This window comes from Oncorhynchus nerka, linkage group LG10 (genome assembly GCF_034236695.1).
Source record: "Oncorhynchus nerka isolate Pitt River linkage group LG10, Oner_Uvic_2.0, whole genome shotgun sequence".
Lineage (NCBI taxonomy): Eukaryota > Metazoa > Chordata > Actinopteri > Salmoniformes > Salmonidae > Oncorhynchus > Oncorhynchus nerka.
Window position 1 is genome coordinate 64,939,477 of NC_088405.1, and position 26,500 is coordinate 64,965,976.

General features: G+C 49.2%; 1 protein-coding gene across 1 annotated transcript; it reads right to left on the reverse strand.

The window, feature by feature from the left end:
• Nucleotides 1-1,511: 1,511 nt before the first annotated feature.
• On the reverse strand, nucleotides 1,512-20,456 carry LOC115135841 (protein sprouty homolog 3-like). The gene is made up of 2 exons (XM_029670970.2): nucleotides 19,660-20,456; nucleotides 1,512-8,766 (listed from the first exon to the last, which is right to left on the reverse strand). The coding sequence occupies exon 2, from the start codon at nucleotides 8,675-8,677 to the stop codon at nucleotides 7,721-7,723; it is 957 nt and encodes a 318-aa protein (XP_029526830.1). The 5' UTR covers nucleotides 8,678-8,766; nucleotides 19,660-20,456; the 3' UTR covers nucleotides 1,512-7,720.
• Between the last annotated feature and the right edge of the window lie 6,044 nt (nucleotides 20,457-26,500).

The following is a 26,500-nucleotide window of genomic DNA, read 5'->3' on the forward strand; positions in this document are numbered from 1 at the left end:
CGGGAGCTGTCCGTGTATCCCCGGTGATGCTTTGGGCCGGCCGCCACACCCTCTGAAGAGCCCTGTGGTTATGGGTGGAGGGTGGTGCGGTCGGTCCAACACATCACCGGGGGTATGGGGGGTATGAAGGTATTCTGATCACTGTGTGTGTGTGTGTGTGTGTGTGTGTGTGTGTGTGTGTGTGTGTGTGTGTGTGTGTGTGTGTGTGTGTGTGTGTGTGCGTGCGTGCGTGCGTGCGTGCGTGCGTTTGTGTGTGTGTGTGCGTGCGTGTGTGTGTGCGTGCGTAGGGAGACAATGGGAAAGAGGAGAACAGGGAGAGATGGGTGATTTCCTCCCTCCTTGTAAACTGTTCTCTCTCTTTCTCTCTCCAGGGGTAGGCAGGAGAGTGAGAGAGGGTAAGAGGTCTGCTTTAATGCACTTCAGTTTTTGATGATGAGCAGAAAGGGTGGGTTTTCTCAAGTGCATGCATGCTAACCCACTGGGCACAGACGTCATTTCAACATTTCAACTAGTTTTGATTGACATTTGATTGAGATGTCAACTACTATGAATTCAACATGAAATCAACAAAAACATTCAACAAAAAAGACCAAAATCCAATCCGTTTTCCACGTTGAGTCAACATCAGATTGACTTTTGTTGTTGAAATGAGGTCGAAATATCATTGATGCAACCAGTTTTTGCCCAGTGGGAAGACATATACACACACACACAGTCATACACACGGTCACACACACCAAAACACAGACGGTCACACACACGGTCACACACACAAAAACACAGACGGTCACACAGACAGTCACAAACACAGTCACACAGACAGACAGTCACTCACAACACACACACACACACACACACACACACACACACACACATACATCTGTATTCACTCCTCTAAGAAGCCATTAGTGTGAGCTGGCCTTGATTACTTATTTATGGGGCCGTCGAGGAGTGGAGTGAAGAACTACGGACAAAGGCTCCCCCTGACCACTGCAACATCATGAACATACAGCAGTCTATACAGCACAAATACACACACACACACACACACATACACACACACATACATACATACATACATACATACATACATACATACATACATACATACATACATACATACATACATACATACATACATACATACACACACACACACATACATACATACATACATACATACATACATACATACATACATACATACATACATACATACATACACACACACACACACACACACACACACACACACACACACACACATACATACATACACGCACACATACACACATTTTCTGCATTGCAAATGGGCAGGGCAAGGAAAGGCCTCACCAGTCTTTTTGACTAACGGGATATGGACGTGACTACTCTGGTCATCCAACCTGACAGTCTACAACACTAGGGTTAACACAGTATGAGCATCTCACAAACACACAAACACACAGTGATGCAAACAGCCACACACGCACGCACACACACACACCAGAGAAGAGGCAGCCAGACACAGGCCGTTTGGAAACACCTTTTATTGGTTATCTTTAGCCATGAGGGCTGCAGCCGCCACACCACTCCAAGAGAAACCAAACCAAAAAGCCTCAAATATCATCCTCGCAACTTCCGCAGTCAAATAAATACTTTTCTCTCATCGCAACCATTAAATAAATATCTGTGACGCATCGGTAATATCAGCAACGGAAAAAAATAAGTGTGAAATGTATATTTAATATATATAATATATTCATTTAGATAGATTTCTATATATATATATATGTATATATATATATATGTCCATATATTCTCCTTAAATGATTTTACAACATACAAGATGCCAATTGTACCAAAGCAATACTTACTAATACAACATGGGGAAGTTTAGTGGTTAACTTGTAGCCTGCATACAGCACCCGAGAGGGTTGGTTGGTTGTTATTCTGCAGAAATGCATGTATAGTACAGTACCTACCTACACACGGAGCCCTTCCCCTCAACACCTGACCACCTGGGAGATAGAGCTCTTCAGGGGAAGGACTGTAGAGGAGAGGACATACACCTGGGCCTTACACATTGGCCATGAAGTGTATGGGTGTGTATTTGTTTGTGTGTGTATTTGTGTTTGTGTGTGTGTATTTGTGTTTGTGTGTGTGTATTTGTGTTTGTGTGTGTGTATTTGTGTTTGTGTGTGTGTATTTGTGTGTGTGTGTGTGTGTGTGTGTGTGTGTGTGTGTGTGTGTGTGTGTGTGTGTGTGTGTGTGTGTGTGTGTGTGTGTGTGTGTATTCGTGAAATGAATCACGGAGCAAATAGTGAAGTTGAGGTACATCATAAAAGGTGTGGCACATAGTAAATGAACTTCTCCTCCACAGTGCAAAACCTCTAGAAGAATCGTTAGAAGTATTGACCAGGTCTGTGACTCAAGGTAAATGTTCACTATAATAGAAAATAATCATAGCAACATCAATCATAATAAAAAGGGGGATACAATACATACATGTATACAATAACAGTCTGTATGCACATATAAAAATATAGCAAAGTAACTTCAACAAATCGGATGAGTGTGTGTGTTCATAGGTGAATACAAGCACACACGTGCATGCACATACAATCACACACACACACAAACACACATGCTTGACACAGCGTGTTACGTTTCACATCCGGTTTGGATATCAGTACAGAAGACAACCAGACCCCCCCCAGACTCAGTCCCTCAGTCCCTCCATCCCTCCTCGCCTGTTCTTCATCTTCCAATGTTGGAATGGTATGACCTCACTCCCACAGCTTCACTCACTCCAACATCAGTCCTTCTAACGGACAGTCACCCTGTCCACAACCTCCTCCTTCCCTTCCTTTTCTTTCCTCCCTTCTCCACTTCCACAGCTCTCTCCCACACTCTACTTTCCTCCATTCACCTCCAACCCTCCCTCCTTCCCCATTAGAAGCTATCATACAGCTAATTGCCTCCTCTCAGAGATCAACTCTCAGAGAAGGAGGACTGGAACCTATTAAGGCGTCTGCATGCTTCCCAGCCGAAACAGTTTGGAATAGTTCCTGCATATATTATGACGACATTTTTTGACGTTTTTGTTCGTTTTGGTCTTCGGCAAGGGTGTTTTCGGTTGTTCGGGCAAACTAAACTTTTTCTTGAGACAAGTAGAAATCGGTACCCGAAGTCTAGGCCACTTCATCGGTGATTGGACAACAGTAAGGATTGTTTGTTGTCATTCAACGTGAGACGAATAGTTTTCATTCAAATTTTTCCGCTGGAGAAATACTGCACCTAACATCTTAGTTAGATGTCAAATTGAGCAACTAAGATCTCCTCTGCAAAAACGTCAAAATTAATGACAAATTCCTTGAGTTATCTGACTATTTTTAGGAAGTGTATTCTGGCTACAGCGTCTCAGAATGGACAAACAGTACTATTGCTGCTTCTTTCTCATTTATCAAGTGATGGTCTTCTAATAGAGTATGTGAGCGCACTTGTTCAGTTTGACCTGCTGAACTGCCAACCTGAAGCACACTGACACCTTTACTTAGTCCATACAGTTAGTAGGAATGTAACTGGGAGGGAAGGGGTGCTAAGATGTGATGCTGGAAGGTGTTAGCTAGACCCCTCCACCCCCCGGTGGGGTCGGGGGAAGGACTTGCCTGAGGTTGATCAAACTGGCCAGAGGAATCTGTCAAGAAGAGGAAAGCCCTGACCATGCAAAATGCATAATGTGTTGTGGACGCAGTGGTAAGGATCTATAACGGAGGTAACATTTCTTATTTGGCTCCCTTTCCTAAGCCTTATCTGGCTTACTGTCCATCCCCTATGATATCCCTCTGTATTGGGAATTTGGGGTAGCTCCATCTCTTTGGTGCACGGTAGACAGCAACGCTATCAGGATGGAGGGAGGAATAGAGGAGAGGGGAGGAAGGAATGGGTTAGGGGAGGCTGAGGGATGGGTACAGGCAGGGGAGGTGAGGAGAGGAGAGACAGGCGGTGAGGGGTCAGGGAAGTCTGGCGTCAGCCTGCCGCGGAGAGGAAACCTGACCAGACTCTGGGTCCTCTGAAGCAGCGGCGCTAAAAATAAAACAGGAGGCTTCTGCTGACAGCAAACATACACAGGCCCGACACACACTAACACAGGAGGCTTCTGCTGACAGCAAACATACACAGGCCCGACACACACTAACACAGGAGGCTTCTGCTGACAGCAAACATACACAGGCCCGACACACACTAACACAGGAGGGGACATGACACCCACACACACATACTCACATATACACTACATGACCAAAAGTACGTGACCACCTGCTCGTCGAACATTTCATTCCAAAATCATGGGCATTAATATGGAGATGGTCCCCCATTTGCTGCTATAACAGCCTCTACTTTTCTGGGAAGGTTTTCCAATAGATATTGGAATGTTGCTGCAGGGACTTCCTTCCATTCAGACACAAGAGCATTAGTGAGGTCGGGTACTGAAGTTGGGTGATTAGGCCTGGCTAGCAGTCAGAATTCTAATTCATCCCAAAGGTGTTCATTGGGGTTGAGGTCAGGGCTCTGTGCAGGCCAGTCAAGTTCTTCCACACGATCGACAAACCATTTCTGTATGGACCTCGCTTTGTGCATGGAGGGCATTGTCATGCTGAACCAGGAAAGGACCTTCCCCAAACTGTTGCCACAAAGTTGGAAGCACAGTCATCTAGAATGTCATTGCATGCTGTAGCGTTATGATTTCCCTTAACTGGAATTAAGGGGCCTAGCTCAAACCATGAAAATCAGCCCCAGACCATTATTCCTCCTCTACCAAACTTTACAGTTGGCACTATGCATTGGGACAGGTAGCGTTCTCCTGGAATGCGCCAAACCACATTCGTCCATCAGACTGACAGATGGTGAAGCGTGATTCATCACTACAGAGAACGCGTTTCCACTGCTCCAGAGTCCATAAGTTCCAAGCTTTACACCACTCCAACCAACGCTTGGCATTGCGCATGGTGATCTTAGGCTTGTGTGCGGCTGCTCGGCCATGGAAACCCACTTCATAAGTTCCTAACGAACAGTTATTGTGCTGATGTTTCTTCCAGAAGCAGTTTGGAACTTGGTAGTGAGTGTTGCAACCGAGGACAGACACTTTTTTATGCACTACGTGCTTCAGCACTTCGCGGTCCTGTTCTGTGAGCTTGTGTGGCCTACCACTTTGCGGCTGAGCCGTTGTTGCTCCTAGACTTTTCCACTTCACAATAACAGGACTTACAGTTGACCAGGGCAGCTGTAGTTGGGCAAAAATGTTACAAACTGGCATGTTGGAAAGGTGGCATCCAATGATGGTGCCATGTTGAAAGTCAGTGAGCTCTTCAGTAAGGCCATTCTACTGCCAATGTTTCTCTATGGAAATTGCATGGCTGTGTGCTCCATTTTATACACCTGTCAGCAACGGGTGTGCCTGAAATAGCCAAATCCACATATTTGAAGGGGTGTCCACATACTTTTGCATATATATAGTGTATACTGTACATACACAGGTAAGAACACACACTTACACACAAACATTTGTGCACATACACATGCTCGTGCAAGCACACATACACACACACACACACACACACACACACACACACACACACACACACTGCCTGGTCATAAGGGAGGCCCCCCAGGTTAGTCTGTTAGTTAGACAGCTGGGCAACACTACTGACGATTCACCTCTATATCTCACAGTGCTTTCCATATTAAATGAGCTTAATCACTTTAGATTCTCCGGGTACATCATGGTCCCTTTTTGGTGTGTCAAACAGTAATACATGTTTGTGTTTCAGAGTTTGTGTCTTTGTTCCACCATTAGGAAAGGGTCTTTGCATCAGTCTCAGACAAAATGTCTGCCATGGCCGCTCGTTGCCACATCTTGTATGTCCATTCAGTCTGTCGGCTCCAGGATGCCTCTTCAGAGAGGGAGGGGAGGAGGCCCACACCTGTAGACTCCCTGTAGACCACCCTGTCTCTGTCTCTGTCATGCCTGGAATACACATTTGCTAGAGACCCCTTTTATTTAATGGCTGTGTTAGGATTTGTACTAGTAGCTTGCTCACTGTACTCACATGTAACACATGGTCCGCTCTCTCTATCTCTCTACCTCACTCTCTCTCTACCTCTCTACCTATGTCTCTCTCTCTCTACCTCACTCTCTCTCTACCTCTCTACCTATGTCTCTCTCTCTCTACCTCACTCTCTCTCTACCTCTCTACCTATGTCTCTCTCTATCTCACTCTCTCTCTACCTCTCTACCTATGTCTCTCTCTCTCTCTCTACCTCACTCTCTCTCTACCTCTCTACCTATGTCTCTCTCTCTCTACCTCACTCTCTCTCTACCTCTCTACCTATGTCTCTCTATCTCTCTCTACCTCACTCTCTCTCTACCTCTCTACCTATGTCTCTCTCTATCGCTCTACCTCACTGAAGAGGAAGTCCAATAAATAAATAGGTCAAGTCTAACAGAGCAAACCCCAGCCCATCACACAGCACAGTGAGGTTGGTCTGTTGAGTAACGGTCTGGTCGGCCAGGCAGGCGCACACAGAGAATAGCCACAGTACTATCTACAGTAGAGTGGCCCACACAGTAAGGGGAAGGTAGAGACAGTATGCCCACACAGTAAGGGGAAGGTAGAGACAGTATGCCCACACAGTAAGGGGAAGGTAGAGACAGTATGCCCACACAGTAAGGGGAAGGTAGAGACAGTATGCCCACACAGTAAGGGAAAGGTAGAGACAGTATGCCCACACAGTAAGGGGAAGGTAGAGACAGTATGCCCACACAGTAAGGGGAAGGTAGAGACTGCATGCCCACACAGTAAGGGAAAGGTAGAGACAGTATGCCCATACAGTAAGGGGAAGGTAGAGACAGTATGCCCACACAGTAAGGGGAAGGTAGAGACTGCATGCCCACACAGTAAGGGAAAGGTAGAGACAGTATGCCCACACAGTAAGGGGAAGGTAGAGACAGTATGCCCACACAGTAAGGGGAAGGTAGAGACAGTATGCCCACACAGTAAGGGAAAGGTAGAGACTGTATGCCCACACAGTAAGGGGAAGGTAGAGACAGTATGCCCACACAGTAAGGGGAAGGTAGAGACAGTATGCCCACACAGTAAGGGGAAGGTAGAGACAGTATGCCCACACAGTAAGGGGAAAGTAGAGACTGCATGCCCACACAGTAAGGGGAAGGTAGAGACAGTATGCCTACACAGTAAGGGGAAGGTAGAGACAGTATGCCCACACAGTAAGGGGAAGGTAGAGACAGTATGCCCACACAGTAAGGGAAAGGTAGAGACAGTATGCCCACACAGTAAGGGAAAGGTAGAGACAGTATGCCCACACAGTAAGGGGAAGGTAGAGACTGCATGCCCACACAGTAAGGGGAAGGTAGAGACAGTATGCCCACACAGTAACACAGTAAGGTTAAGTTTGGCAGTCAGTTCAGCAAAAAGCACCAGGCGGTTTCAGGTTTCGGCTCGAGTCTCCACACGTACAATACAGTTACAGTAAAGTACAGTAAGGCTTTTGGTCATTTCTCTTCAGGCAGGAGGAAAAGAAGAAGTATGGAAAGTACGTAAGGTGAAAGGTCACAGTAGGTAGATCACGACGGGCTGGGCGGGGCGATTGCATTGTCATGGCAATGTTGTCAAAGACTGCGTTGTCCAGGCGACGACTGACTCCAGGTGCACCACTGTCATACAGGCTTCTCCAGGGACTTGCTGCGGAAGGGGGCATGCCCGGGGTTGGGGTTGGAGGTGGAGATCTTGCGGCACACGGTGTTGGTGTTGCTGCAGCGGCAGCCAGGGCGGGTGGCTCGGTCGTGGGCCCGCTGGCACAGGGCGAGACACAGTCTGGCAGGTGGGTAGCAGCAGAGACAGGGCAGGCACAGCGCCAGAAGGCCAATGGTACCCCAGCGAGCGCAGGCGTGGGCGGGCGTGCAAGCACAGGGCCGGTCGGCACAGTTGTCCTCGTCATCCTGAGCGGAGCAGTGGTAGAACAGGCCCTTAACGCAGCACAGACAGGTGCCGTACTCCACAACACTCTGAGCAGAGCAGAGGCAGCGCTGCCTACAGACCCAGTAGGACGGCAGGCTCCGCGGAGCGCAGCACTCCTGACACTTACACCTCCCACAGCGCTCACAGATAAACAGGTGCAAGCCCAGGTCCTCTCCCTCCTCCAGGCCTTTACCTAGGGAAGCCTCAGGCTTGAGTTCTCCTTTAGGCTGGGAGCGCACCACTGAGGCCAGGCCAGAGTGGGAGGGCGTCAGGCCCGCCAGGAGTCTCTGGTCGGAGGCAGCGCTGGTCCGGGACATGGCTGAGCTGGCTGTACTGGAGCGACTCAGATGGGTCAGGTGGGCGTGTTGCTGCTGGCTCTGGCTCCGGGGGAGAGGGGCGTGGGACGGGTACCCCTGAGAGTAACCATGAAGGTAACCTTGAGGGGGGTACCCATGGGTGATGGGGTAGCGGTCGTCGTGGGCGTAAAATAATCCAGAATGTGAGGTGTGGTCCAGGGCCACGGGGCGTTCCACATAGTCATTGCTGGCCCGGATGGAGCGAATCTGGTCCAGGGAGAGGACAGGCACCTGCTGGAGGTCCAGCCCATCCAGGTCCCTCCTGACTGGGGCAGGGCCACGACCCGGGGGAGGGTCCATCCTTGAAGGAGGGGCACGAGGGAGGGAGATGGGGTCGGGACTGGGGCAGGGATGGGGGAGTCACACCTCTCACGGCACATCAGAGAGACCTGGAACAGAAGGAGAGATAGACATTTTAGAACACTGTTACATTTCATCCCAGAACACGTTGAGGAAACTCACACCTCTTTACCCCTAAAAGAAACCACATCAAACAGCTCATCACTCTTCCTTACTCTTTACCACTTACAACACATCTGGAAAGCCGGAAGTCAACGTACTTTCACTTTCTCACAACTCATTTATGCAGACAGCTTCAATATTTCACTTCCCATGTTTGGTAAACTGTACATGCAGTAGAGTGGATCTATACTGCAGTTAGGCAGACCTGACCTGAGCAACGTGACTGAGTTATATAAACTGGACACAAATAGACCCAATATCCACATAGGCAATATTATCAACATCATTATGAACATTGAACTGCACTGTTGGTTAAGGGCTTGTAAGTAAGCATTTCACTGTAAAGTCTACACTTGTTGTATTTGGCGCATGTGGCAATTAAAGTTTGATTTGATTTTGAAATTCTCTAGTGCTGAGAGTATAACTATTATTATCCAAGCAGGGCCAAAGAGATAAAGTGATTAGTCTGGCCTGTAATTTAGCATCTGTTCCCCTACACAGCTCACTCTCTGGCTGCGTTGAGATACGCAGTCCAATTCTGATATTTTTTTCACTAATAGATCTAAAAAAGATCTGATGTGATTGGTCAAAAGTCAAATTAGTGAAAAAAGATCAGAATTGAGCTGGCTGTGTAAACTCAGCGTCTCTGTAAACTCAGCCACACTCACTCACTCACTCACACACCCACTCACACCCACTCACACACACTCACACCCACTCACACCCACTCACTCACGCACACTCACATGCACACTCACACACTCACACTCACTCACACACCCACTCACACCCACTCACACCCACTCACACCCACTCACATGCACACTCACTCACACACACACACTCACTCACTCACTCACTCACTCACTCACTCACTCACTCACTCACTCACGCACACTCACGCACACTCACATGCACACTCACTCACACACTCACACTCACTCACACACCCACTCACACCCACTCACACACCCACTCACACCCACTCACACACACTCACACCCACTCACACTCACTCACACCCACTCACATGCACACTCACACACACACTCACTCACTCACTCACTCACTCACTCACTCACTCACTCACTCACGCACACTCACATGCACACTCACTCACACACACTCACTCACACACTCACTCTGAAGAAAGGAAGGGCATTGGATCCGCCTGCCTGTATGTCCGCCTATCCGAAGATATACAGAGATGAATTGGGGAGAACGCTGCAGTGTGTTAGTTGCTATGAGTGTCACTAAGGTTGTCATTGTAGTAACCCAATCTGGGGTGTGGAAGGGAGAGAGAAATTGCCCCTCTTAAAAAGTTCCTTTTGTTTCAGCCTTATCCTCCACGAACAGGAACAACGTGGATATTGGAATGTAGATGGAAAACAGTATCCTGGGATTAACACACAAACACATGGGCTTGTTTCATCACAGGGACGTAATGTAGCAGGGAACGACTCCACATTCTGTGGACAATAACGTTTTTCATATTTTATTTGAATAATACAGTATGTGAGTTTTTGTAAAGATGATGTTGCACCTACAAAAATAGCCTCTGAATATCTGCTACAAATCCTAACGACAACAGATGCAGCAGAATCTTCTGTTATGTGTTCAACAGGCTGTTACGTGCTTTATTCCATACCCTGATACATCTGGTTCTGATTTTTAGGTCTTTTACCTACTCTCCTCTTGTTGCACCCATGCCAAATGGCCTGAGGGGATAGTTCCCTTCATTTCCCTGTGAGAGGCCAGCAAGCCCTCGCAGAGAATGAGACAAACAAAGAGAGAGAGAGACAGACAAAGAGAGAGGGAGGGAGGGAGACAGGAGCGTAATCAGAGTAATCAGGCCAAATGGAGAAGCATTTAAAGCAGAAAGCCAGATGTGCAGATTAGATGGAGGAGAGAGACGGGAGAGGACAGATGGAGGAGAGAGACGGGAGAGGACAGATAGAGGAGAGAGACGGGAGAGGACAGATGGAGGAGAGAGACGGAGAGGACAGATGGAGGAGAGAGACGGGAGAGGACAGATGGAGGAGAGAGACGGGGAGAGGACAGATGGAGAGAGAGAGACGGGAGAGGACAGATGGAGGAGAGAGACGGGAGAGGACAGATAGAGGAGAGAGACGGGAGAGGACAGATGGAGGAGAGAGACGGGAGAGGACAGATGGAGGAGAGAGACGGGAGAGGACAGATGGAGGAGAGAGACGGGAGAGGACAGATGGAGGAGAGAGACGGGAGAGGACAGATGGAGGAGAGAGACGGGAGAGGACAGATAGAGGAGAGAGACGGGAGAGGACAGATGGAGGAGAGAGACGGGAGAGGACAGATGGAGGAGAGAGACGGGAGAGGACAGATGTAGGAGAGAGACGGGAGAGGACAGATGGAGGAGAGAGACGGGAGAGGACAGATGGAGGAGAGAGACGGGAGAGGACAGATGGAGGAGAGAGACGGGAGAGGACAGATGGAGGAGAGAGACGGGAGAGGACAGATGGAGGAGAGAGATGGGGAGAGGACAGATGGAGGAGAGAGACGGGAGAGGACAGATAGAGGAGAGAGACGGGAGAGGACAGATAGAGGGAGAGAGACGGGAGAGGACAGATGGAGGAGAGAGACGGGAGAGGACAGATGGAGGAGAGAGACGGGAGAGGACAGATGGAGGAGAGAGACGGGAGAGGACAGATGGAGGAGAGAGACGGGAGAGGACAGATGGAGGAGAGAGACGGGAGAGGACAGATGGAGGAGAGAGACGGGAGAGGACAGATGGAGAGAGAGACGGGAGAGGACAGATGGAGGAGAGAGATGGGAGAGGACAGATGGAGGAGAGAGATGGGAGAGGACAGATGGAGGAGAGAGACGGGAGAGGACAGATGGAGGAGAGAGACGGGAGAGGACAGATGGAGGAGAGAGACGGGAGAGGACAGATGGAGGAGAGAGACGGGAGAGGACAGATAGAGGAGAGAGATGGGAGAGGGCAGATGGAGGAGAGAGACGGGAGAGGACAGATGGAGGGATGGAAGGACGGACGGACATAGCCAGGAACAGAAATCCATAGTCAGAAACAGCCATTAAGAATAGCAGAGTGAAGGGCGGTTGGATGTGGTTGGATGGAGACATGTTGGATAGGTGGGGGTGGTGGAATGGGATGTGAGGTTGATGGACGTTTCCAATGTAAAATGATTAAATACTTTCTACTTATGAACTTATTTAAAAATATATATATATATTTTTTGTGGCAGCCCACAGAATGTATATATTGTACCTGTACCAGCCTTCCGGGGATCTGCCGTCAGAATTTCTGGCAACGATGCTCTCGCAAAAGGTACGATACCATCCAACCTCACACACACATACTGTAGACAAAGACAGATTACACGTACACATGTCTTCACACACTGAGACAGACACACGTAGATAGACTGAGACAGACACACAAAAGTGCAGAGATACACACACAAACGTATATCTACACACTCCCAGACACACCACCACCCCGCAGCCATACAGTGAAGATAAGGCCGGAAGCTCAGAATGCATTTCCAAATTAGGTGGAGGAGGGAAGGGAAGTCCTTCAGAGTAATCACTTCAAATGAAGCAGCACCCATCCACTACACAGCTATCAGACCATCTAATTGTTAAGAGAAGCCGGCTGCTTGACTCTTTCCATGACCTCATCATGTAGAGTCGTCCGGACCAGGGCAGGGTTCAGGCTATAAACGTGTGACCAAGCCCTTCACCGCTGAGCAAGAGATGGGCTCTTCTCTGGCTTGGACCACTCCCGATAAAATACGACTAAAAACATTTCAGCTGGTCTTGGTCTCCTCACAGATCTCATAAACCGGTCTAGGTCTGGGTCACAAGAGGATAGAGTGCAGGCTTTTGTTCCAACCCTACTATAACTCACCTGACTCTAGGGCTAATCAGGGTCCTGAGGAGCAGCTGATTAGCATAAGGTGTATTATAGTAGGGTTGGAACCAAACCCTGCAGCCAGGGGAGTATCCCCTGAGGAGGAAGATGGGCTAGCCCTGTTGTTGCTCTAGACTGACATCTGCTTTACTTCCTGTTGGATACATAACTCAATCTGCTCTGATCACACACAGTCCTGTTCAGTTGGTAGAGCATGGCACTTCCAACACCAGGTTTGATTCCCACGGGCGACCAATATGAACAAGTATGAAAATGTATGCACTCACTACTGTAAGTCTCTCTGGATAGGAGCATCTGCAAAAATGTAAATCACACAGACATTTTATCTCAAGTGTTAAACTTTCTGTTTTACTGTTTCATTTGTTTCTGCATTACACATTTATAACACTTTATAACAGAACAGATATGCTTTCTGAGAGCGACAGCTGTGCGTGAATACTATTGACTCATTCAGTACGGCAATGTTTACATGTTGCATTTGGAGCAGCATTAGAATCCTTGGCTGTTCTTTCCCCCCACTTAAGGGGTCGGAAGCCCTGTCCTTGTGGGAGCTGTTGCCTTGGAAACCATGTTTGGGAAGTCAACTCCCACTACCCAGAATCCTTCCCTCTCCCCCTCCACCTACCCACCGGGCTCCGTCCCACCCTAACGCCACCAGCTGAGCAGGCCGACTGCTCTGTAAAGTGAGATGTAAGAGAGAATGCAGCCAGCCATCCTTCCATGTTCATCCCCTTCTCTCATCTAACCAGTGTGGATGCCAGAGGATCGATAACTGACACTCCCAGGCTGTGGGTGGGGATGTGGATGGGGAATAGGATTGTGGCAGGAGCAGCGTATTGGGGCCAGGCTCACTACAGGGGCTGGGGCTAGAGCAGGGGCTAGAGCAGGGGCTAGAGCAGGGGGCTAGAGCAGGGGGCTAGAGCAGGGGCTAGAGAAGGGGCTAGAGCAGGGGCTAGAGAAGGGGGGCTAGGGGGAAGGGGGCTAGAGCAGGGGGCTAGAGCAGGGGGCTAGAGAAGGGGGCTAGAGAAGGGGGCTAGGGAAGGGGTTATACGGCAGGGGCTGGGGCTAGAGCAGGGGGCTAGGGAAGGGGGTTATACGGCAGGGGCTGGGGATAGAGCAGGGGGCTAGGGTAGGGGGTTATACGGCAGGGGCTGGGGCTAGAGCAGGGGGCTAGGGAAGGGGTTATACAGCAGGGGCTGGGGATAGAGCAGGGGGCTAGGGAAGGGGGTTATATGGCAGGGGCTGGGGCTAGAGCAGGGGGCTAGGGAGGGGTTATACGGCAGGGGCTGGGGCTAGAGCAGGGGGCTAGGGAAGGGGGTTATACGGCAGGGGCTGGGTCTAGAGCAGGGGCTAGGGAGGGGTTATACGGCAGGGGCTGGGGCTAGAGCTGGGGGCTAGGAAAGGGGTTATACGGCAGGGGCTGGGATAACGACAGGGGCTGGGGCTAGAGCAGGGGGCTAGGAAGGGGTTATACGGCAGGGGCTGGGATAACGACAGGGGCTGGGGCTAGAGCAGGGGGCTAGGGAAGGGGTTATACGGCAGGGGCTGGGATAACGACAGGGGCTGGGGCTAGAGCAGGGGGCTAGGGAAGGGGGTTATACGGCAGGGGCTGGGATAACGACAGGGGCTGGGGTTAGGGCAGGGGTTGGGATTAGGGCAGGGGTTGGGGTTAGGGACAGGACTGGGGTTAGGGCAGGGGCTGGGGTTGGGGTTGGGGACAGGACTGGGGTTAGGGCAGGGGTTAGTGTTAAGGAAGGGGCTGGGGTTAGGGTTAGGGAAGGGGTTAGGGTTAGGGAAGGGGTGGGGTTAGGGTTAGGGTTAGGGTTAGGGCAGGGGCTGGGGTTAGGGTTAGGGCAGGGGTTAGGGTTAGGGGCTGGGGTTAGGGTTAGGGTTGGGGGGGTTGGGGTTGGGGTTGGGTTTGGGTTAGGGTTAGGAAAGGGGCTGGGGTTGGGGTTGGGGTTAGGGTTAGGGTTAGGGTTAGGGTTGGGGTTAGGATTAGGGTTATGGTTGGGGTTAGGGTTAGGGTTAGGATTAGGTTAGGGCTGGGGTTAGGGTTAGGGTTAGGGCTGGGGTTAGGGTTAGGGTTAGGGGCTGGGGTTAGGGTTAGGGTTAGGGGCTGGGGTTAGGGTTAGGGCAGGGGATGGGAATGGGGTTAGGATTAGGATTAGGGTTAGGATTAGGGGCTGGGGTTAGGGTTAGGGTAGGGGCTGGGATTAGGGTTAGGGTTAGGGTTAGGTAGGGGCTGGGGTTAGGGTTAAGGTTAGGGATAGGGTAAGGGTTAGGGTTAGGGCAGGGGTTAGGGTTAGGGTTAGAGCAGGGGTTAGGGTTAGGGTTAGGGCAGGGGCAGGGGCAGGGGCTGGGATTAGGGTTAGGGTTAGGCTTAGGGTTAGGGCAGAGGTTAGGGTTAGGGTTAGGGTTAGGGCAGGGGTTAGGGTTAGGGTTCATTTTAGGGTTAGGGTTAGGGCTGGGGTTAGGGTTAGGGTTATTGTTAGGGTTAGGGTTAGGGTTAAGGTTAAGGTTAGGGTTAGGGTTAGGATTAGGGCAGGGGCAGGGGCTGGGGTTAGGGTTAGGGTTAGGGCAGCTGGGGCACATGGTGTCAGTACATAGTGAGAAAGCATAGATACAGCAACATGAGGAAAGGTAGAACAGCCCAGATCTGTTTCTACAATACAGCATCTAGCCAAGACATGGCTCCTCTCCTATACTTGGCTGAGTTATTTCTGCCTGCTGTATCTGCCTGGCTCTGGGAGGTCTGTTTTATGTGTCTGCTCCTGCTTTTATCATCTGGGTCGGATGCAAACCCAGAGGGACACAACACTCACTCCTTCCATGATATCAACAGCATTCACACTCCTTCCTCTCACTCATCTGTTCATCGCTTCACCTCCTCCTTACTCTGTCGTTCTGTGTGTGCCACACACACAACTTTCAGGCCCTCAGATGTAAAAAAAATAAATAATAATAATTAGGAGAAGGAATTCAAGACTTCGCCTTTCAGGTCTGGGCAGGAGGCACATCGATACAGGGGCTGCAGGATAGATAGAGAGAGAGAAAGAGTGAGATAAAGAGAGAGAGAGAGAGAGAGAGAAATAGGAGAGAAAGAGAGAAACAAAGGAGAGTAAAAAAGACAAGGGGATTGAGAAAGAAGAGAGTGAAACAATTACATGACTAGAGAGAGAGTAGTGAGGGAGAGAGCAAGGCACAGAACAGAGAGAGAGAGAAAGAGAGTGAGGGGGACGGTAAGCAAGAGGGTAAATGGTAATGAGAAAGTGAGAAAGAAAGCAAGGGAGGTACTGTATATACATACACCTTCTGTACAAAACTATTTCCATGAGATAGACTGAGCAGGTGAATCCAGGTGAAAGGTATGGTCCCTTATTGATGTCACTTGTTAAATCCAGTTCAATCAGTGTAGATGAGGGGAGGAGACAGTTTAAATAAGTATTTTTAAGCATATCGGTTTGTGTCAAGAACTGCAACGCTGCTGGGTCTTTCACTCTCAACAGTTTCCTGTGTGTATCAACAATGGTCCATCACCCAAAGGATATCCAGCCAACTTGACACAACTGTGGGAAGCATTGGAGTCAACATGGCCCAGCATCCCTGTGGAATGCTTTTGACACCTTGTAGAGTCCATGCGGAGAAGAATTGAGGCTGTTCTGATGGCAAAATGGGTTCAACTCAATATGAGGAAGGTGTTCTTTATGTTTTGTGCACTCAGTGTATTTAGAGAGAGAGAGAGAGAGAGGATAAGCGAGAGAGCTCAGGGCTGATGTTTACTGGGCCAGTCTGCCGTCAGAGGTAACCTGAAGACAGGGCCGTGCGCTAGGGGAGTATCAGTGGTGAGTTAGCCCTGCCTCGCTGCTCTGCCCTGGGGCTCTCTCTCTGCAGCCAGGGCCTGCTGCCCTGCTCCCCTGCTCCCCTGCCCTCCCTGGCACAGTAATCCAATCTGTGGCAGGAACAGGATGAAGACTAGAGAGAGCTGCACAGCACATATTACTCACAACAATCGCCACATAGGACCCTGCTCCTCTCAGCTCAGCTCAGTTAGAGAGGGAGGGAGAGGGACTCCAAAGCAACATCTGGAGTGCAAAACAGAAAGAGAGAGTGATGGCCTAGTGTTAATTTACTGTGTGTCTCTCACACACACACAAAGCCCCCACACACAGTGAGTCAAAATACTGGTTTGACTGCTGGACCAGTGTGGTATCATGGTGTTAATGGTGATGTGAATGGCTGAGGTTGGCAGATGACAACATGATGTTGAGCTATTTTTGCCCGTCGCCCTGGCCCTCCCCTGGCCCTCCCTTGGCCCTCCCCTGGCCCTCCTCTCTTTATACTCCGCTCTGATCTGATGTTATTGCTGATAACAGTGGAACAGTTCTCTTCTTCTCTCCCCTCATCTATCCTCTCCTCGCTCCCCTCCTCCTTCTCTCCCCTCATCTCTCCTCTCCCCCTCCTTTCTCTCCTCTTCTCGCCTCCTCGTCTCTCTTCTCTTCTCTCCCCTCCTCCTCTCAGCCCACAGCTTCCTACAGGGAATATGTCATTAGATATATCCATTTTCCAATCCTCTCTCTCTCTCTTCTCACACACACACACACACACACACACACACACACACACACACACACACACACACACACACACACACACACACACACACACACACACACACACACACAGCTTCTCCCTCTCCCGCTTTCGTTCCTCCCCTCCAGATTTGCATATTTGCAGTTGAGGCCTTCATTTGGGTTGGCACTTGATGGGTCGCAGACACGAAAACAACCCACCCACATTTGAATGGGGGCCCTGGCTATTTGTCTGCCTGTGTGTGTGTCTGTGTGTGTGTGTCTGGTTCCCCTGTGCGTGAGCTGTCAGGCAGCGGGACCCAGGGGCCACCCTCTGGCCCCTCCGGGAGTGCAGCAGGATTGAATGACAATAAACTGTATGAGATTCCGGATGTGCCGAATCCGACCCCCAGGAAGGACTGAAATAGACACTGCAGACCAGCAAGTCCGGGCAGGAGAGAGAGGGAGAGAGAGAAAGGGAGGTGAGAGGGAGGGAGGCACACAGAGAGATAGGAAGACCACGTCAGAGAGAGAGCGAGAAAGAGAGAGAGCGAGAGAGAGTGAGAGAGAGAGAGAGACAGAGAGAGAGAGAGAGAGAGAGAGAGAGAGAGAGAGAGAGAGAGAGAGAGAGAGAGGGTGATACTAATAAAGATAAAGTAGCAGATAGTGAACGTGAACAAAACGTGGAATGTGGGAGAGACTGGAAGTAGTTGGAGACAGTAAGAGATAAGAAAGACCGAAGGAGTTGAGGCATAGAGAGAAACCATGCGTTTGTGCGTGTGTGTGCGTTCACATGCCTGTATGTGTGTGTGTGTGTGTGTGTGTGTGTGTGTGTGTGTGTGTGTATGTGTGTGTGTGTGTGTAACCCACCATCTTGTGTAAGTAGGAGTAAGAAAGATAAGTCACCCCTCACATCGCCCTGTCTGACACAGTGAGTGATTTCCCCTTTCCACTGTGGGCCAATGGTTCCAAACAGTAATACCAGTCACGCCACGCAACATCCTCTCTCTCTCACAACTTATACACACACTTGTGATACTTCACTTCTCTAAAAAATGATGTTTTCAGCAACATTATAAAATAGGCAGAAACAAAAATCAAACTCAATTAGCAGATTCTTAAAAGCGTATTAGTTATTTAAATGGACTTAATAATTTTGTATGTACGTATTTCGCTTATATCAGCCCCTATTTCCAAACATTAAACCTTGGAACATGAAGAGATACATTTGTATGCATTTTACAACCAAACTTATACATAATTGTCAAATTCAATACTTTCCACAAGAGTATTCTTTCAAACAGCCACTCCTCTGGCCTGGTGTTAGAAAAAACCCTCTCCACTCATGCCATCCCTCTATCCCTCGTTCATCCATCCGCCCCTCCAGTCAGGCACAGCGGAGATGGGTATTGACATACAGTATCCGACCTTGAGAACAATCAATGGCAACCCCACATGTCCCTATCCCACTTACACACACACCACACCAGTTAAACACACAACACTAAACTATCCCAGTTACACACACACACCACACCAGTTAAACACACAACACTAAACTATCCCAGTTACACACACACACCACACCAGTTAAACACACACACCACACCAGTTAAACACACAACACTAAACTATCCCAGTTACACACACACACCACACCAGTTAAACACACAACAATAAACTATCCCAGTTACACACACACACCACACCAGTTAAACACACAACACTAAACTATCCCAGTTACACACACACACCACACCAGTTAAACACACAACACTAAACTATCCCAGTTACAGTTTACACACCATCCCACTTACACACACACACCACACCAGTTAAACACACAACACTAAACTATCCCAGTTACAGTTTACACACCATCCCACTTACACACACCACATCAGTTAAACACACCAAACCACTCTCCCAGTTAGACACACCACACCAAACCACTCTCCCAGTTAGACACACCACACCAAACCACTCTCCCAGTTAGACACAGCAAAATAAACCAGTTACACAACATACCGGACCAAACCACACCACACCACTCTCCCAGTTAGACACAACACACCACACCACTCTCCCAGTTAAACACACCAAACCACACCACTATCCCAGCAATATAAAGCTTTAAACAGTAGGGATAGCAAAGAACCTACAGAAAGTAGGCCACTTCAACACAGTTACATTTCATATAAAGAATACATGTGAGAGTCTGGTAAAAGCTCTTTGATCATCTGCTTTTAGTGTTTTTTCTCATAAAATAGAGATGGGTGGGTTGGTACAGTATTTTGGGAGGGGGGTTGTTTTGTACCTACCTCTAAATGGGGGGAGATCCATGCTGCAGTGAAATGGGGCGTCTTGGGGTTGATGAGGGGGAGGGGCGGCTCTCTCAGTTCCGTGGGGCCACAGCGCCTTGAGTCCCCTCCGCAGTCTTTTCAGGAGCGTCCCTGGAGTACAACCAATCCCACGCCTCCTAGGGTCATTCCCCGCAAAGATGAAGAAGCAACAACCCAGCCCTGACGACAATCAACCAATTGCCCAAATGACAAGCAGCCGTTGGACAATGCCTTGTCAGGGGCACAGCAGGGGCAGAGAGGTCTCTGGTCCACAGTGTGGAGACCAGAGGGCAGAGTGTCGTGAGAAATATCCCAGAGAACACAAGAAAAAGTAACAGCCAGGTCCTCCGCTTCAGAATTAACAAATAATTGTAATCTTAAAAAATAAGGAAAGCTTGTGAAAAAAGTTAACAAATAAAAGTGAAGGAGTTCCAATATCCCAGCAGTCAGGGAGATTGCAGTAGTATGGCTCTGTAGTTTTTCTCTCTCCTCTCGCTGAAAGCATAAAGACGGAATGCTGGATAGTCTCTCTCACTCTCTCTGTTCCTCTCCCCCTTGCTCTCTTGCTCCCTCTCTCTCTCTCTAGCTCTGTCTCTCACTCTAACTCTCTCGGGTCAGTCCTTCCTGTCTGTGCGTTTATCCTCTCATTCTCTGCGAGCCGAGAGTGTGTGTAAGTGAGTGCATGAGAGACACAGAGAGAGAGGGAGAGATGGAGGGAGGGAGGACGGGAGGGGGTTGGACATGAATGGTAGAGGGAAGCAGGGGAGGCTTCTGTTCAGCGTGGAGGTTACATGTTTGCTGCAGATAGTTAATGGCTAAGTGGCATCATCAGGCTGAAACTGAATCTCTCATTTGTTCTCCCTCCGGTACTGTTCCATATGAGTCTATGAGCAGAGCCTGTCGAGAGAGAGAGAGAGAGAGAGAGAGAGAGAGAGAGAGAGAGAGAGAGAGAGAGAGAGGTAACAGAGAGAATGGGAGAAAAAGGGAGAGTGAGCACAAGAAAGAGAGAGAAAAGAGAGGGAGAGAAAAGACAGAGGAAGTGAGAGTGGGAGAAAAAAGGAGACAGCGAGGAAGACAGAGAGGGAAGACCAAAGAGCATGCGATGAGCAATGGGTGAGCAAGGGGTGAGCAAGGGGTGAGCATGGGGTGAGCAATGGGTGAGCAAGGGGTGAGCATGCAATGAGCAAGGGGTGAGCAAGGGGTGAGCAATGGGTGAGCAAGGGGTGAGCATGCGATGAGCAAGGGGTGAGCAAGGGGTGAGCAAGGGGTGAGCATGCGATGAGCAAGGGGTGAGCAAGGGGTGAGCAAGGGGTGAGCAATGGGTGAGCATGCGATGAGCAAGGGGTGAGCAAGGGGTGAGCAAGGGGTGAGCATGCGATGAGCAAGGGGTGAGCAAGGGGTGAGCAAGGGAGAAGAAGAGAAAGAGGGAAAATAAGGAGGTTGGAGGGGAATGCACTGAGCGGGGTTAAGTCAAAAAGCCTCACTAGGCTGACCGTATTAGAGAGAGGAAGAGAAAGAGAGAGAAAGAAAGAGAGATAGGGAGGGAGAGGGAGAGAGGGGAAGAGAGAGAGAGAGTGAGAGAAAGAGAGTAAGCAGGAAAGAGAGAGGTTAGTGGTGTTGGGGAGCCACAGGAACTATCAAAAGCCCTCATAAGACACACAGGTCAGACACTCCTGTCACAAAGCTGTCACTCAACCTTTATACAAGACGTCATTGGTTCTGTGCCACTCTGAGTCCTCTCACCCACAGACACAGCCCCGAGAGTCTCTAAAACACATTCAAGGCAAAATGGTTGCTCTAAGTTGCTTTATTTTGAAAACAGTATTTGATAACTTCCGGTGTCATTCTGGAAAGCCTTGTCAGCAGCACTCTAGGTAATAATAATAACGGTCAAGGTCAATATTGATCATATATATTGTGTGTGTGTGTGTGTGTGTGTGTGTGTGTGTGTGTGTGTGTGTGTGTGTGTGTGTGCATGGCGTGTGAGGGAAAGAAAGGGGGGAAGCGAGGAGGAAAGAAAGGAGAGAAAAGGAGGCAGGTTGGTCATCTTGAAGGAATGCCCAATGAGAAAGAGGGGGAGTTGGAAAAGTCATAGAGGGATGGAGGGCATAAAGACAAATGAAGGTTTGAAGGATTGAATGATGGAGAGTAGAGAGGACTGTGGGGTGGAGGAGGGATAGAGGGTATAGAGGAGTGGATGGAGGGATAGAGAGATGGAGGGATAGAGGGTATAGAGGAGTGGAAGAAGGCATAGAGAGATGGAGGAGTGGATGGAGGCATAGAGAGATGGAGGGATAGAGGGTATAGAGGAGTGGAAGAAGGCATAGAGATGGAGGAGTGGATGGAGGCATAGAGAGATGGAGGGATAGAGGGTATAGAGGAGTGGAAGAAGGCATAGAGAGATGGAGGAGTGGATGGAGGGATAGAGGGTATAGAGGAGTGGATGGAGGGATAGAGGGTATAGAGGAGTGGATGGAGGGATAGAGGGTATAGAGGAGTGGATGGAGGGGTAGATGGTATAGAGGAGTGGATGGAGGGATAGAGGGTATAGAGGAGTGGATGGAGGGATAGAGGGTATAGAGGAGTGGATGGAGGCATAGAGGGTATAGAGGAGTGGATTGAGGGATAGAGGGTATAGAGGAGTGGATGGAGGCATAGAGAGATGGAGGGATAGATAGTATAGGGGAGTGGATGGAGGGATAGAGGGTATAGAGGAGTGGATGGAGGGATAGAGAGTATAGAGGAGTGGATGGAGGCATAGAGAGATGGAGGCATAGAGGGTATAGAGGAGTGGATGGAGGGATAGAGGATATAGAGGAGTGGATGGAGGGATAGAGGGTATAGAGGAGTGGATGGAGGGATAGATGGTATAGAGGAGTGGATAAAGGCATAGAGAGATGGAGGGATAGAGGGTATAGAGGATGGAGATGGAGGGATGGATGGAGGGATAGAGGAGAGTGGATGGAGGGATAGAGGGTATAGAGGAGTGGATGGAGGGATAGAGGGTATAGAGGAGTGGATGAAGGGATAGATGGGAGGAGGGATGGAGGGATAGGGTATAGAGGAGTGGATGAGGGATAGAGGGTATAGAGGATGGTGGATGGAGGGATAGAGGGTATAGAGGAGTGGATGGAGGGATAGAGGGTATAGAGGAGATGGATAGAGGGATAGAGTGGGTATAGAGGAGTGGATGGAGGGATAGAGGGTATAGAGGAGTGGATGGAGGGATAGAGGGTATAGAGGAGTGGATGGAGGGATAGAGGGTATAGAGGGATGGAGGGATAGAGGGTATAGGGGAGTGGATGGAGGGATAGAGGGTATAGAGGATTAGATGGAGGGATAGAGGGTATAGAGGAGTGGATGGAGGGATAGAGGGTATAGAGGATTAGATGGAGGGATAGAGGGTATAGAGGAGTGGATGGAGGGATAGAGGGTATAGAGGAGTGGGTGGAGGGATAGAGGGTATAGGGGAGTGGATGGAGGGATAGAGGTATAGAGGAGTGGATGGAGGCATAGGGAGAGATGGAGGGATAGAGGGTATATGGATGGAGGCATATTAGGGATGGAGGGATGGAGGGATGGTATAGAGGAGTGGATGGAGGGATAGAGGGTATAGAGGAGTGGATGGAGGGATAGAGGGTATTGAGGAGTGGATGGAGGCATAGAGAGTGGAAGGGATAGAGGGTATAGAGGATGGATGGAGGGATAGAGGGTATAGAGGAGTGGATGGAGGGATAGAGGGTATAGAGGAGTGGATGGAGGGATAGAGGGTATAGAGGAGTGGATGGAGGCATAGAGAGATGGAGGGATAGAGGGTATAGAGGAGTGGATGGAGGGATAGAGAGTATAGAGGAGTGGATGGAGGGATAGAGGGTATAGAGGAGTGGATGGAGGGATGGAGGGATAGGGTATAGAGGAGTGGATGGAGGGATAGAGATAGAGGATGATGGAGGGATAGAGGGTATAGAGGGAGTGGATGGAGGGATAGAGGGATAGAGGGATGGAGGGAGAGGGTATAGAGGAGTGGATGGAGGGATAGAGGGTATTAGAGGGGAGGGATGGAGGGATAGAGGGTATAGAGGAGTGGATGGAGGGATAGAGGGTATAGGGGGAGTGGATGGAGGGATAGAGGGATGGAGGGATAGAGGGATGGAGGGATGGAGGGAGGGTATAGGGGAGTGGATGGAGGGATAGAGGGTATATGGATGGAGGGGAGGGTTAGGGATGGAGGGATAGAGGGTATAGAGGAGTGGATGGAGGGATAGAGGGTATAGAGGATTAGATGGAGGGATAGAGGGTATAGAGGAGTGGATGGAGGGATAGAGGGTATTAGATGGAGGGGAGGGTATGGGATGGAGGGATAGAGGGTATAGAGGAGTGGGTGGAGGGATAGAGTGGATGGAGTGGATAGAGGATATAGAGGAGTGGATGGAGGCATAGAGAGATGGAGGGATAGAGGGTATAGAGGATTAGATGGAGGGATAGATGGTATAGAGGAGTGGATGGAGGCATAGAGGGTATAGAGGAGTGGATGGAGGGATAGAGGGTATAGAGGAGTGGATGGAGGGATAGATGGTATAGAGGAGTGGATGGAGGGATAGAGGGTATAGAGGTGTGGATGGAGGGATAGAGGGTATAGAGGAGTGGATGGAGGCATATAGAGATGGAGGGATAGAGGGTATAGAGGAGTGGATGGAGGGATAGAGAGTATAGAGGAGAGGATGGAGGGATAGAGGGTATAGAGGAGTGGATGGAGGGATAGAGGGTATTGAGGAGTGGATGGAGGCATAGAAAGATGAAGGGATAGAGGGTATAGAGGAGTGGATGGAGGGATAGAGGGTATAGAGGAGTGGATGGAGGGATAGAGGGTATAGGGGAGTGGATGGAGAGATAGAGGGTATAAAGGAGTGGATGGAGGGATAGAGGGTATAGAGGAGTGGATGGAGGGATAGAGAGATGGAGGGATGGAGAGAGTTCTGCAGGATCAATGTTAAATGGCCTGGTTAACGACCGGCACACAGCTGACAAAGTCATTCATTACTGCCAGGACTCTGTGCTGTGTGTGTCCCACTGTCACAGTTCCACAGGCATGCACTGTGAACACTCTGATGCAGAACCCCAGAGCTGTGGGTCAGCTCCCCTGCTAGGCGCTCAGGATCAGGTTACACAACACACTGCAGTCCAGTGCTGACACACGCACATCAGTCCAACTCAGTTATACTGTCTAAACCAAACTACAGACCTATAGACAACCACTATACTGTCTAAACCCAACTACAGACCTATAGACAACCACTATACTGTCTAAACCCAACTACAGACCTATAGACAACCACTTAGGCTATGTTACATTCAGTTATACTGTCTAAACCAAACTACAGACCTATAGACAACCACTCAGGCTACGTTACATTCAGTTATACTGTCTAAACCAAACTACAGACCTATAGACAACCACTATACTGTCTAAACCCAACTACAGACATATAGACAACGACTATACTGTCTAAACCCAACTACAGACCTATAGAGAACCACTCAGACTACGTTACATTCAGTTATACTGTCTAAACCCAACTACAGACCTATAGACAACCACTATACTGTCTAAACCCAACTACAGACCTATAGACAACCACTATACTGTCTAAACCCAACTACAGACCTATAACCAACCACTCAGGCTACGTTACATTCAGTTATACTGTCTAAACCCAACTACAGACCTATAGACAACCACTATACTGTCTAAACCCAACTACAGACCTATAGACAACCACTATACTGTCTAAACACAACTACAGACCTATAGACAACCACTCAGGCTACGTTACATTCAGTTATACTGTCTAAACCAAACTACAGACCTATAGACAACCAATATACTGTCTAAACCCAACTACAGACCTATAGACAACCACTCAGGCTACATTACATTCAGTTATACTGTCTAAACCCAACTACAGACCTATAGACAACCACTATACTGTCTAAACCCAACTACAGACCTATAGACAACCACTCAGGCTACATTGCATTCAGTTATACTGTCTAAACCCAACTACAGACCTATAGACAACCACTCAGGCTACGTTACATTCAATTATACTGTCTAAACCCAACTACAGACCTATAGACAACCACTATACTGTCTCCGAGGGCCCTCACAACGCATCCGGTGTTCTGCCTTACAAACAGGACAACGGAATGGATCGCATGCAGCGACCCAAGGAAACGACTCCGAAAAAGAGGGAAACGAGGCGGTGTTCTGGTCAGACTCCGAAAAAGGGCACATCGCGCACCACTCCCCAGCATTCTTCTTGCCAATGTCCAGTCTCTTGACAACAAGGTTGACGAAATCCGAGCAAGGGTAGCATTCCAGAGGGACATCAGAGACTGCAACGTTCTCTGCTTCACAGAAACATGGCTTACTGGGAAGACGCTATCCGATGCGGTGCAGCCAACGGGTTTCTCCACGCATCGCGCCGACAGAAACAAACATCTTTCTGGTAAGAAGAGTGGCGGGGGCGTATGCCTCATGACTAACGAGACATGGTGTGATGAAGGAAACATACAGGAACTCAAATCCTTCTGTTCACCTGATTTAGAATTCCTCACAATCAAATGTAGACCGCATTATCTTCCAAGAGAATTCTCCTCGATTATAATCACAGCCGTATATATCCCCCAAGCAGACACATCGATGGCTCTGAACGAACTTTATTTAACTCTTTGCAAACTGGAAACCATTTATCCGGAGGCTGCATTCATTGTAGCTGGGGATTTTAACAAAGCTAATCTGAAAACAAGACTCCCTAAA